The 14,241-nt window shown below is 40.1% G+C and overlaps 1 protein-coding gene across 3 annotated transcripts in view; it reads left to right on the top strand.

Annotated features, from left to right (window-relative positions):
- Lim1 (LIM homeobox 1) overlaps window positions 1-11,519 on the top strand; it is a 53,670-nt gene extending 42,151 nt beyond the window's left edge. The window contains exons 5-8 of one of the 3 annotated variants that reach the window (XM_076447569.1): window positions 1,175-1,416; window positions 3,134-3,419; window positions 5,324-5,512; window positions 7,630-11,519. In XM_076447569.1, the coding sequence (XP_076303684.1) occupies window positions 1,175-1,416; window positions 3,134-3,419; window positions 5,324-5,512; window positions 7,630-7,745 (833 nt within the window). In that variant the 3' untranslated portion in view covers window positions 7,746-11,519. The remainder of the gene's footprint in view (window positions 1-1,174; window positions 1,417-3,133; window positions 3,420-5,323; window positions 5,513-7,629) is intronic. The other 2 variants (XM_076447567.1, XM_076447568.1) reach the window with 2 other exon arrangements.
- The last annotated feature ends 2,722 nt before the right edge of the window (window positions 11,520-14,241 follow it).

The following is a 14,241-nucleotide window of genomic DNA, read 5'->3' as shown; positions in this document are numbered from 1 at the left end:
CTAACCGCGTCAGGTCTTCCCGGTCTATTATTCGCTTCTGCTCTTTTATCGAGACCGAGGGCAACAATGAGCCGCTCTCCCCCCCACTTTCAGCAGTGCTCGAACCCGGTACAAGCATCTCCTCTCTCTGCGATTGGCGGCCGATGCAGAAGAGAGGGCTGTCTTCGCGAAGGGTGGCCCCCGTGGCGCAGTGTGACACTGTCCAAACATTTTCTTTGTCCCGTGGTTAAGACCTTATACCTCCCCGGGTATAATGTAGATTATCGCGAAGAGTTGGACCCCTATTTTACTCGGTACGCGTCCATACATTGTCCGGACAGAGACACGCACACGCACGCATACGCACGTGTATTCGAGTATAGCTTTCAACTGAAGAACAGCCACGATAATCTGATGGGGGTTTCGCATCGCTTCCGGGGGATTGGCTTCGATTGTTGTTACCTCGATCCAGCTGATCAAGATTCCGGGATATGTATATCATGCACGAGTACATGTATCGTGATACCCAGAAACCGCAGCTAGGAAAAATTGTTATTGTTTGCTCAGCCGATAACTCGCGTTGCTGCAAATCCACTTAGGAAGTCGGGGAGGATGTCAACCCTTTCTTGTACACCTCACTTGCGATCTGTTTCCAGGCTGATCAATTCTAGAATCGTTTTGGATCTTGTTGTTTGACACCTCGGTGTACGATGCAGGTTTATTTTTGTAGAGTTGCTCTTCCTGTTGGAATCCTAGTGGAAAGAACAAAGCTTTTTCTTGCTTAGAAGAGCCATTTAAATACACTGATGATATTGTATTGAAACAAATTTATTTGAATGAAAACCTATCTCATTATTTCTCAAAAATACATTTCACAAATTTGATCATCCATCCCATTGCTCCGTATTTGGGTACCCGTTATATAAATGTTTATAATGTTAAAAATACAATACCGTGTTTAAATTGTGAGTGCAAATGTATGAGTATACTTGCACTCGTGAGAATCATTTATTTGTTGCGACTAATTTTTAACAATAACATTCGAAAAACAAAACGGTACTCCACATTTGACCGTTTCCCCTCACTCTGTAAATTTTAACGAGATCGATAGCCCGGTGTAATTTGTACGGCAGACGAACGTTTTACAGTTTACCGTAAATCGATAATTAAACGGGTTCCTCTGCGTTACTCCAAGGTTCTTTGGATGGAGATCCCGAGACGAGGGACAGTCAAACGGAGAACAAAAGTCCTGATGGCGGTGCTGGCGGTGGTAGCGGTGACGGAGGTGCTGGCTCGAAGAGGCGAGGCCCGAGAACGACCATAAAGGCGAAACAGTTGGAGATTCTGAAATCGGCCTTTTCGTCGACTCCGAAACCCACCAGGCACATCAGGGAACAGTTAGCGAAAGAGACTGGGTTGCCCATGAGAGTGATACAGGTTCATACCGTTTCCTTGTTTCTCTTTAGATTTCATCGAATTCATCGTCTATTAGAAAGTTATTTCGTTCTAGAGAAACTTATGTTAGAGTCTACCCGTGGGATAAATTCATATTTTCATTTTTGTGATAGAAAAAAGATTTCCTATTTCAAGGAAATGTACGTACAACATTTTTATGTGAAATTGTATGCATTCGTTGCAAGATACAGAACCTACCTAGATATTTATTTCTTTAATGTCCTTTTATGTTTGAATATTTTAAATGTTTTTATTGTCTTGTATTTGCTCTATTTTTGTCAGATATGTACACAATGCTAAGTATATTGATTACATTACTCGCATAATAATCTACATGTATAAAATATTTGGTTGTAGAAATGTTACGTTGTAACGTGGTTTACTTAATTTGAATTCGAAAAATTTGAAATTGTGTTCACACAGTCCGAGTGAGCTATACGGAGTATCCTGTAACTTTGGGAACTATTTTGGTGGATTCTACACATGGAAACAATTAACGATGTTTATATAAACATATGTCCTAGTTGTTCGCGTGTTTTAGTTGCAGCACGTATTTAATTATTCCTGTCTATTTGCAAACAAAATTCAATATCTTACTTTGTATTCTAATTTAGTAATGAACTCTGCACTTTTGTTATTTGTTCATATCCATCGTGTAAAGAAAAGTGGCGAATTGCTTCGCAAGAAAATGTAGCAAGGCAACTAGAAAATCGGGGAAAATACCTGGAGAACGAAGAGGGTAAAATGTAATGAATGGGAAAACGTTTTCTAGGCTTGTGTTCAGGTTCAAGAGAGTGGTTTTGAACACTTCTTGTGAAAGTAACCTAGATATCTAACCTTTCGTAAAAATGACGATCGAAACGTTTCAATCTTGCGATATCAGTGATCCGTCAAACGTTTCAATTAATCAATTCAATACCGAACATCATTTTTTCATTTCATGTATCCTGTTTCTTTATAAGGTAACAATATTGTTGTTGAATAAAAACGGTTCAATTATATTCGTGTTTTTATTTGGCGTCGTTATTTCCACGCATGATAGCTTAGTTACTTACAATTAGAGTTAAACAAAGTTATATAGGGAACATGCTTATATCAACTCTTTTAATTGTTTTCATGTGTAGAATCTATCGTCGAAGTGGTTCCCGGAAGTTATGGGACACCGTCTATACTGTCCCAACGGGTTAATAACAAATTGTAAAATTAACATGTAGAAATTGTGATAGTTAGTTCTGATATATACCAACAGATCGTCGCTTCCTTTGTTACTTAGCGGAAATGATTTCGGAATTCTTAAAAAATTGTTCACAGTTAAAAATTCATTAAAATTCCCCCATTTCCTATTTTAGATTCTCTAAAATTTCTAGGGATCACTAGACTGCGGGTCTTTATGCAAAATAAAAATATTTTGCATCGATTGGAGGGGAAGCAGTAGTTAAATAAAAATTCATTTCATCCCTTAGTAGTCATTTTACGTTGAAATCAACATGACAATATTCTTAGATTTTTATATTTTTCGCTGTTTTATAATTCGCCCAGTTATAATTTCTTCATAAATGTATAAAAATCCGCAATCTAGTGATCACACGCGTAACTTTCGGTTGATCATCGATCTCCCCGCGAGAAAAACGGAAAATTAGCAAATCCTTGGCAAAAGTGAATCGAACGATCGCGGCTGATCGGTGTCCCTTTTGCGTAGGTCTGGTTTCAAAATAAAAGGAGCAAGGAGCGGAGGTTAAAGCAACTGACGTCGATGGGCAGGAGCCCGTTCTTCGGCGGCTCCAGAAAGATGAGGGGCTTCCCTCTAAATCTGAATCCCGGTGCTCTGGGCGGCGAAGACGGACCGCCGCCCGGTTTTCCATATTTCGGCGCAGAGAAGTTCGAATTCGGTTACGGCGGGCCCGTGGCGTTTCACCATGAATTTTTCGGCGCCCATCCGCCCCCTCATCCACACGGACCGCCCTTCAGCGGACCCGGTAATCCAGGTGAGTTCTGGAATTCCAACTAAACGAACTTGTTCGATCTGTTTCCTGGTGTCTCCCTGCTATTCTTTCCGAATTTTATTCGACTGTTGCATGTGAAGAAAAGTTTTAGTCTCGTTTTCAATTTTCTTTTACCTATACACGATATATGGGTTACCGTACCATTCCACAATGAACGTGATTATTTAAACATATATCGATGACAAACAAGCAATTGCACAAAAAGGCTAATTATCATAGCAATTATCATCATAAGTCATTATGTGCGAACGATAGACAAGAACTAAAACTTTTGCATTCACGTAATACATTCTCTTTTTATATAATTATAATTGATATTAGGCTGAACTTCACCTTAGGAAACTAAACATTTTCAACTTTTTTAAATGTGAGTCTGTAGATTTCGGTGAAAGAATGCTGAAAATCCACGTTTCAATGTTAGGAATTCACTGGTTCAAAAGTTATATGTGTTTAAAGTTCAGCGATATTCAGCGTTTTTGATTTCGTATCTACTCAGATATTGTCCAATGAGCGAAGCCGCTGCGCTTGTGATGCCATCAAATAAAAATCGCTGAACTTTAAACAGGCATAAAATTCTATCTTAAAATCTACAGGATAGCATTTTAAAAAGTTGAAAATCTTTGGTTTCCGGATGAGAAGTTTAACCATATCTTCTACCAAAAAGTAAACATTATTTCCGAAACTGCTGAAACCAAAGCCACCACGAAACACTAAAGTAACTATTACTAGACTGCGGATGTTTATGCGAATATAGACCTTCATGAATTAGCCGAGGCAAAGATATTTCTGACTTGTATCGTCTTAATACTAATTTGTAAATTTTATAAAATGTAAAACGTTGGCCTTACATCTCCTGTCTGTGATGTATCAGCGTTCTTAAATTCATTCGTGATTCCGGACGAGATATCACGCAGGCTGACGTCGTCGCTTGACTCTGTAGACGTGATTTTACGCACACATGCTTAATATATTTCACGTTACTGTGAATCAAGGTGTTGAGATCTCTATCAGGTATGAACTGAACCAAACGCCGCGTTTAAGAACCTTATTTTCTCGCTTACAAGTCACCAACACGAACGCACACCTACTCTGCACGCATAAAATCTGACGGTCTAATCATTAGACTGCGGATGTTTATGCAAATTTACGGTTCCGCAGTCGGTTATCGTGAAACTGGGGTAAAATCAAATTACTTTTCCTGCAATAATATTTTTAACATTTACACACAATTACTTCTCTAGAGAAGCCCTTCTTGGCATAAAATACCTCTTCAATGCAGAACATCTTTTTGATGCTGAAAACTTTCGCACTGGAGCGTCGAATTGCGCAATTTTTCGAAGATTTATGCGCACTAGAAATTTCTGGTAAATACGCAAATCTTATACTTCCACATTTACACACAATTAACATGAAAGCGATTCAGATTCTCTAGAGAAGCCCTACTAGATAATACCTTCGCAACGCGGAACATCTTTTTGAGGCTTGGAAATTTTTGAGCTTGGAAATTGCGCAATTTTCCGAAGATTTATGCCCACTAGAAATGCATACGGATCCGCAGTCTAATAATCATTATTTACCCGCTACGAGAGCGATCGTAAACGCGAGTGGCACACGCTCGCAGCATAATCGATCGGTCGGCGTATCGTTCCATCGCTCTCAGACAATCGTACTTGGCGAATGGTGGCAACACGCGAAACGCGTAGGTTGTTTCACGTTAGCCGGTTTCCATTGGCTGAGGCCGATCAACTTGGGATCCCGCGATCGTAACAGTCTCTCGTCGGGATTCGATCGTTACTGTAGTAAACATCGTAGCGGGTAGGTAGGTCGCGATAATTATGACAGCCGGGTTCGGAGATAGCCGGCCGGATACGATCCTCCCTGAATAGTGCGTAATCTGTTCCTGACAGGTTTGGACCCGGCGAGTTTAGCGGGTATGGCGGCCGCAGTGGCGGTGACAGGGGAATATCCACCACCGGGTGCGGGAGGCGGCCCTCCGGAATTTCTCACGGGCCCTCCTGGTCAGGGGCCCCCTGCACCTCCTGGCGGTAGCCCCGGCGAGTTCCTAGCACCTACAGGTACGACCAGATACCTTTACAAGCCTATAATCACCGAACCAATCTATTAGGTCCTCTCGCAGACTGGTGTCGCAATCCTTTCTTCACATATTTTCAAACATCCACTTTTTTTTTATTAAGATTTACAGCCACTCTAAGAAATCTCCATTCACTGTTTAACCCCTTGCCCTACGATAGGGTAAAAAAGATCGTTTATTTTATTAACACTTTATCTACCGGAAGCCTAAGCTTTTCAAAAATTGTGCTGTACCCCGAAAGGAAGGTTAAAAATCTTCTTTTACATGATAGTCCCAAACAGAATTATTAGATTACGTTATTAAGGGTGACTGTTGTTGGCTCACTATTGTAGTGGTTGTTGCTGTTGAGGGATCTATTAAAAAATCACTGGACCAATCTATTAGGCCGTCTCGCAGACTGGTGTCGCAATCTTTTCTCCACATATTTTCAAATAGCCACTTTTTTTTTCATTAGGATTTACTTTATTTTGTGAACACTTTATCTATTGGAGGCCTGCTAATAAGCTTTTCAAAAATTGTGCTTACCCCGAAAGGAAGCTTAAAAATCTACTTTTACACAAAACTCCCAAACAAAATTATTAGATTACGTTATTAAGGGCGAGTTTCGCTGGTTCATTATTGAGGTAACTGTTGCTGTTGGGGGATCTATTAAAAATTATGGAATAATTTCCAAAATTGTTAATGTACAGGATTTATTTTTAAAGGAAATTACGAACTACATACGAATAAGTTCTAATCACCGAAACCCCCCCTTAAATTAATCGTAGTGCAGGGGGTAAGGAGGTCCTCTGGTCTAGAACCTCGAAAAAATCAATTTTTCTTTTCTACTTGGATATATTACTACTTTTGTCTATCACAGATTTATAAGCATTGATGCGTAATGTAACGGGACGAGATTTCGATGAATAGATAGTATATGTATACAGGGTGTTGAAAAGGTCCCCACGTTACGTTATTAGTGGTTGGTGTGTCACTTGGACTTGGTGTTTATATCGATATTTATTAAGTTCTGGTACAAGAGGGATAGATGGTGGTCTATTAGCATCAGGCCCTTTATCCTTCGTTATTTGTTACTACCTTACCTTTTGAACCGGAGGGTATTACAGTAATCAATTTTTCTTACGAACGAGAATAAGGAAAAAGAAAATGAACACTGAGAACGACGGAGATGAGTATTACTGCATTTTTATTCCCATGAAAAATACGGGAACTCTCCAAATGAAGATTGCATTATGTGCTACGATTATAGCTAGCGGGCATACGAAAAGCGCGGTGATGGACGAACCACATCCGAAGACTATTTGTGCGATTTTTGTGAATTATAGGCATAATTAATATCGCGTTCGTGATTTCCTCACTCTGGGTTCGTGATTATGGTAGTTAGGACATCGTGAGCATCAAGGAATTTGTCTTTGTTCTTAAAACTTGATTTCTATTTAAAATCTTACTAGAGTTGATATCATATACGTACACATAGACAGATAAAATTTCTTTCAACATAAACAACCTAGAGATACCTTTTTTTTTGCATAACCTTCTGAATATTTGATCTCAACTCTTTTGTCTAACCATTCTCCGCTAGTGTAAAAAATGTAACTTTTACTTAAAAACGTAATAAGATCGTTAAATAACCTTCTAAATAGCGAATCAAGGAAGATAACCGCGTAAAGCTACCAGAGCAAAGGTAAAGCTATTCCGCGCGTCGCAACCTTCTATTACCGTCTGTTCATAGTTTGAAACGGTCGATCTTTTCAATACATTATAAAGTTACGTAATTTGACGTTAGCAACCGGTTGTAGTGTGCGCGAAGGTTGCAATCAGGATAACAATTTGCTCTCCACTTTATCGCGAGATAAAGATAAGTGTAAGCCGATCGATAAGGAGAGGGTTAAACAATTACCTAATCCACTTGGTAAACGATAATAGCGCGACTGGGGGATTGTAGGAGGTCGAAGGGGGATGGGGACCGTTTCAGCATCCTGTAGTTAAAGGTAGAACATGGTGGCAGGCAGGTTATACCGCGAGTTCGGATCCCACGATTCCCTCGATAGATCGAGGCTGCGAACGGCACAACGATTCGATGGGTTTGATGTTTCTCAGGTGGAGGACAGGGTAATCCCAGCGCCGGCGGGAATGGCGGCGGTCCAGGTGGCGGTGGCAGCGGGGGTGGGTTCCTGGAGCCGCACCAGATGCAGAGCGAAGGGCTGGCCTGGTAGTACGAGTTTTAATTGACGTTATTTTCGAACGGATTTCGTTGCGTTCCGTCGTCGCCAGCCCGAAAATATCGATCGTCTCATGGATAAGTCGACCGGTCCCGGCGTTCGGCCGATGGGAGGCCTTCTGACTTTGTTTCGAAGGCAACTCGAGAGACTTCTGCCCATGGAGATGGCCGGAAGTTCCTCGACGCCCCGGAGATTCGAGCTTGCAACCTTGTACGTTACGTTTCCTCCTTTTGTAAGATATTAGTATGATAAGACGATCGACCATTCAATCCTCGTTTCTATCACGGTTATCGGTGAAACTGTACAACGGCCACCCATTCTCCGATGATCTTTGGATATATTGGAGAAATCGATACTTTGTGAACGACTTTTTCCTATAGTTTTTCACTATCAGTGCCACTACAGCGAGTTCTGCCGCAGAGGTCCCGTTCACAACTTGCACACACGAGACTGCAAGAAATGTCTGTCATAACTTAATTAGAAGTATTGGTCCGGATTAGACCTGACCGCAACACGGTCGACAACGTCCATGTGACATAATTATAACAGACGTTCAGTTTCTAAACAGAAAGTAAGTGGCCACCAATACTCACTGTAGTGGTGCCGAGATAGTTTACCGCGAATATGTTGATCTTGAAAAAGTTGTTCAAGATGTTGAGATTTATAACTAGACCGCGGATCTTTATGCAAAATAAAGAATGTTTGCACTGATTGCAAGACAGAGGAGCGAAATAAAAATTTCTCTCTTCTTTTAATTATCCGAGTCAGCTGAAACCAATGCACACTGATGTCGTTAAATCTTTTTAATGTGTCCACTGCTTTAAATTGTGCTTACTCATTTTTGTCATAAATGCATCAAATCCGCAGTCTATTTAAAACACTTGAAAGAATCATTGATATCGGAGGATAGGTAGCTGTTCCGCAGTTCCACCCGGTTATCATTATTGACATTATTATCTTTATTACTATTTTTATTATTATTATTATTATTACGGTCGTCGGTGAATAGCCGGCGCTGCTATTTTATTATTATTATTATTATTATTATTGAAAGGAGAAATGATGAAATATTATTGATAATATTATTGTGTATAAAATTTTCGAATGTCCTATCGTGTAATATTATACCCTCCCCTGTTGATTACTTTTCGACGTTACTTTAAGGAACACCCTGTAGATATCTGCTGTTATACATTCGAGAAATCGTACGCGAACACACGCATATACACATCTACATACATACACATACATCCATGCATGCATGCACATACATGCATACATACGTACATATACACACACGTATATGTATACACTGACACGTGAATTACACGATGTATGTACACATGCGTGTACCGAGCCCGGACACATACACGCGCTGTAACAGTTAAAGACGCTGTATTAATTATCATTAAAATTATAAATATAAATAGGAATGTGTAACCGGTAACTGTTAAGGCGGCGATCGATGTAAATAAATTGTCTTTTCGCGGGTATATATATACATACAAACGAAACGAAAGCGATGGAAAAAGCGCGCGAGCGAACTTGTTTTAGTAGCTGGACTCTATCACCGAATTAACCGTCTGTAATTGTAATTGCAATGCAAGGAAACACGCGAGGGAAACACGCCGCCGCGATGCATAATGATTATAAATATTATTATAATAAACCACCTCGTATTTCCGTATACGTGTCTCTGTGTGCCTTTCTTTCACATTTATTTAGTTGACGTTTCTACCAGATTATTTCAGTTTACAGACGAAAATTGTGAACACAGGCTCGAGGAAGTTTCATCGACGTAGTAAGTACATCTTGAACGTTTGTTTTTTGTGCACTGACTTATACAAATTAGAATAAAATAAATGACTCCCTCTGTTCCATAATAATGGTAGCAGTTGATGAATTTAACTTGTCCCATAGTAATAGTAGCAAAAGAAAATAAATATAGAACGCAACATTTTACCGAAAAACTAGATTACATTGAACAATAAATTAAAAATATTATTTCGAATTTTTATTTTGAGTGTTCAGTCAAGCGTGTGGGCATTTTTGTCTCAATTGAGGCAAGACCGTCCCCACCGCAGTGTCGCCAGATGAGAGCCAAACGGCTCTCACACATTCTCCTCCTTTTCCCCTTCCACTATCCCATTCCAGCACCATGCGCACACTCTAACGCCCCCCACTAAGACCGTAGACCACGGTACCCGTGCCGTAGACCGTCATCAGAGAGGGAGTACATCATCTCACCGTGATTCCCCTCATCTGGCGACACTGGTTATATCTGTACGTGTTCCTTATTTCAGCCGCTACCCAATGGTCATCCTTTCTGAAAACAAAACAAGTTATTAATGATCAGTAGAGAGTAAGTATAATTCGAAACAGTAAAACCACTAAAAGATTTTAAACATATTCTTATATTATTTTTAGTTTATTAAACATATTAAGAATGAAAATAATTTTCCATTCCACTCCAGTTTGTTGCAATTCAGGTAGACAATTTTTAGTTTGCGTAAAGATCCGCTGTCTAATATGTGTAGCCTCGTGTCCATCACAAAACATTTAGAAAATAGCACATTAATGATAACTAGACTGCGGACCTTTATGCAATGATGGTGTACGAAAATTTTTTTAAATATTAGAACACGAAATTCAATAGAGTTCGGTACGATTTTGATCACTATTGTATCTGGAAAGGCCATTGCCACTGACAGTAAAATTCTATTTGACTCCACTTTGTCAAAATTGATCTAAAAATATAAAAAATTGCATGAACACCTGCAAAATTATTGATGAATGGAGCTTGAAACGTCAAGATAAAATATAGTAAGGAACATTACGCTGCAACGTGTACATAATACACTTTCTTGAAGCCAAGAAGGGGCTAATTTTCCTTCTCCCCAACTATTAGACATTCCATCACGCAGCAGCCAATGCCAGGAAACCTGCAGCTTCATTTTTCTTAGACGATGTTCAGGAAGCCCGAAATCCAGGCACGTTTAATTCCCATCGAAATCACAGCTTCTTTCGCGAGTCCCAGTGGGGCAAACACCTGAGACTATCGATGGCGACAGTGAAATCCTTTCGACCCTCTAAATCGTCGTCCGCAAAACGCATCTGCGCCTTGGGGGTGGTTGCGCTGCCCTAACGTCGTTAGTGGGTGCAACGTCGTTTTCCACGCGGAAAGGGACGGAACGGAACGGCACGGGAGATTCGTTTTCCTGGACATCTGGTGAATTCGATTTTGATGTGTTTCTGCCCTCCGGGGGTTGAACGGTTCTTCAGGGCTGCGTGTTCTCGTATCCCTGACAGTCCCGCTGGGGACAGAAACGATGCTGTTACATCCCCGCACGCGTCGCAGCTACAAACCTGTGTACATACACGCTATCGACCCCCTGCGACCTCTCGAACACGAGAGTGTATCTCTCTTTCTCTTCCGAACCTCTTTTTCTTGCGTAAGTACGTGAGTTAAGTAAGTAGTGTGACCCGCTGTGACAGTTTATTGTCGCGTCTTCTATTTTTCAGTAGCGCGAAGACGTGCCACGCGAGACGCTCGGACACGTCTTTTAATATTGTAACCACTGTTTGCCTCCTGATGCGGTCTTAAGGACACTGCACACTCTTATTTCCATCGTGTTATACATATAGACTAAAGATGTCGGCGACCCTGCTTCTTGGTCGCGCGGTATCCTTGCCCCAACTTCTGATGCTAACTAGTTGAGGATAGTTGTTGGGTCTGTTTAAGATATACTGAACTAGACATGCAACGACTGCTCTTCGATCAAGAAGCACAGGACTATGCCTACCTATTAGGTTGGGAACTAAATTCGCGACCTTTTGTTTCGTGATTCTTTTATTGCATCGTTATAATCTCATTCCTTTTGAACAGTATATCATTGGAAAGCTCTGAATTTTTCGATTAATTTGATATAAAATATGCTTAAAAAAAATATATACAATAAATGACTTCGTTTGAGAAAATGTGAAGGTCCCGAACTTACAATTAGTTGCCAATCTAGTGCATACCTATACATATAATATTCGGACGTTCCTTAACCCTTAAGTGGCGTGTACAGTGTTTTTATTGCATTCTGAAATTCTGTAGAAATTTTCTCAGTTTTCAGTTTCCAGACTGTTTATATGCATGTCCCATATTTTCACTTTCGCGATATTGTCGTTTAAATTTTTCATCACTAGACAGCGGATCTTTATGCATTTATAGCATCCGAAAATTTCCGAACTAGAGTGGAATGCAATATTCGACAGAATTTAGTACAATTTTTATTTCTTTGAGATCTACAAAGGGTCTACTACCACTGGAAATAAGATCGTACTTTATTTCACTTTCGTAACATTCGTCTACAAAAATTGAAAATTGCATAAACGTCCGCAGTCTATTCATCGGTTCAATTGTATTATTTGTTTGAGGTAATCCAATTTCCAGTTAATCCAATTTACGATACAAATAAGTAAGTTAATTTTTTCTGGTAAATACCTACATGCTACATTTGTTACTTTACAATACAAATAAGTAAGTTAAACTTTTTTCTGGTAAATACCTAAACTTGAAATTGTGGCGTGCGGTGTTTTTCCTTTCAACGACAGATAAATCTGTGTTTTAATGGTCGGACGTTGTTGAAAGAGAAAAATCTGCGAGTTCGAAGGTCGATAATTGTCAGTGTTTCTCGAATTTGGTGGTGTATTTTCAGCGAAGCCAACACGGGCAAGGGATGACTTGTGGAAGAATGTTCTCGCCCCAGTTGGCCATCGAATTACTAAATACTTTCAACGCGATCGTCACTCGGAAGGGGGTAACTCGCGGAAGGATTTCCTCCCCCTTGACAAGAGGGTAACAAAAACGATACTACAGGGTGTACGCGGACCCGCTGGGACGGTTTGTCTCTGCAAGACTCCCGCGGGACCCCCGTGGTAGTTCCTGGGGCGCGGAGGCGGGCACGCATCTGTCGAATCTCCCGATGGATCTTCTGCAAGAGATCCGCCAGGACACGCATTACACGCTACGCTGACGCTGCTCGCCCTCCGAATCGCTGTTACAATGTACACACGGTGTACACCGGCCGCCACTCGATCTAGTTAAATTCCACGTTAAACTCCCGCGAGGACCGGCAACGATCGGGGGAGATGATGAAGAGGTTTAGAGGACGTTTTCAAGAAACACGCGCTCTCGTCCAGCCACTCGTCAACTTGCTAACGTCTGTTCGATTTTACAATATGCGCGCTCCCGTTGCGAACTTGTAGCGCGCGACGCTGCACTTTAAAATTGCAACTGCACTCCCTACAATGCGAGAGTTACGTTTCCTGTTATATTATACATATTATACGGTAAGGTTGCTCAAGTCGTACCAGTGCTTAAGTCGTACCACTTGAATTATGAACGAACTACGGCGACAACGGCAACCAAATATGTATACATGTGAGTCAACCTAGTTGCTTTACGTATTATTGTCTGCCATAAACCAGCCTCATTATAAATCCTGTCATCAACTAAAAGTGTATTTCAATTTTCTTATAATTTTCTGCATATGTTTGGTAGTTAATATTGCAAGTAAAGTATTGATAAAATTGTGTTCCCTATTAAATATACATTCAGTAGAATTTACATAATCGTTTGGTCGAAACGAAACCGTATTAATTTTATTCAATTAGGTTATGTTTACTTTTTAAATTTAACTTGTGCCGTGTCTTAAGTCGTACCCATATGAGATTCCTAGAAACGCAGTAATTGATAAAAAGGAATTGTGGCATTAAAAATTAAAAAGAAGTAAAGCTATTGGTTTTGTTTTATTTGTGGAGAAGATCGGGAGGAAAACATGATTCAATGCTTGAAATGCAGATCATGGGTGCACGATGTATGCGCTGGAGTTGACAAAAGAACAAACAAAATTTGTATGTGATGTTTGTACTAACTGAATACCTACGTTGTCATGTAAACAGATTAATGAAAAATACGTTTTAATTATTATTGTTGTTTAATTGAATTCTTAGGTACGACTTAGGCTATGGGTGGTACGACTTAAGAAACCGGTTTTCCTTAAGTCGTACCGATGTAAGTTTTTAAAGATTTAGTTTATTTTACGCGAAAGCATATAGATTTTCTAATTTCGTTATAATAAATGACAACAATATTAACACAAGTTTTGAATAACACATTTAATTTCTATTTATTTGATAAATCCCAAGTTTTATTCTTAAGGGGTACGACTTGAGCAACCTTACCCTAAGTAAACTCCAGATTCTCACTACATTAAAATTATTAGTGAAAAATATGAATTTTTATTTTGCTCCTGTATCTTGCAATTGATTCATTCACTTATCATTTGGATTTCATCCGGACTTATAGGTCCGGAGTGTACATCCGTCCCTCAGTTTACGCGAATATCCGTTCCACGTGGATTTGATTTACGCGAATAAAAATCTTGTAAATTGAATCTGTCAGTGCTCCGAGCACTACGGCCGCCGTAGTAGAGCTAGT

Source organism: Lasioglossum baleicum, chromosome 3, assembly GCF_051020765.1.
Source record: "Lasioglossum baleicum chromosome 3, iyLasBale1, whole genome shotgun sequence".
NCBI lineage: Eukaryota > Metazoa > Arthropoda > Insecta > Hymenoptera > Halictidae > Lasioglossum > Lasioglossum baleicum.
The sequence above is the reverse complement of the archived record's forward strand: the minus strand, read 5'-3'. Positions and strand labels throughout refer to the sequence as shown.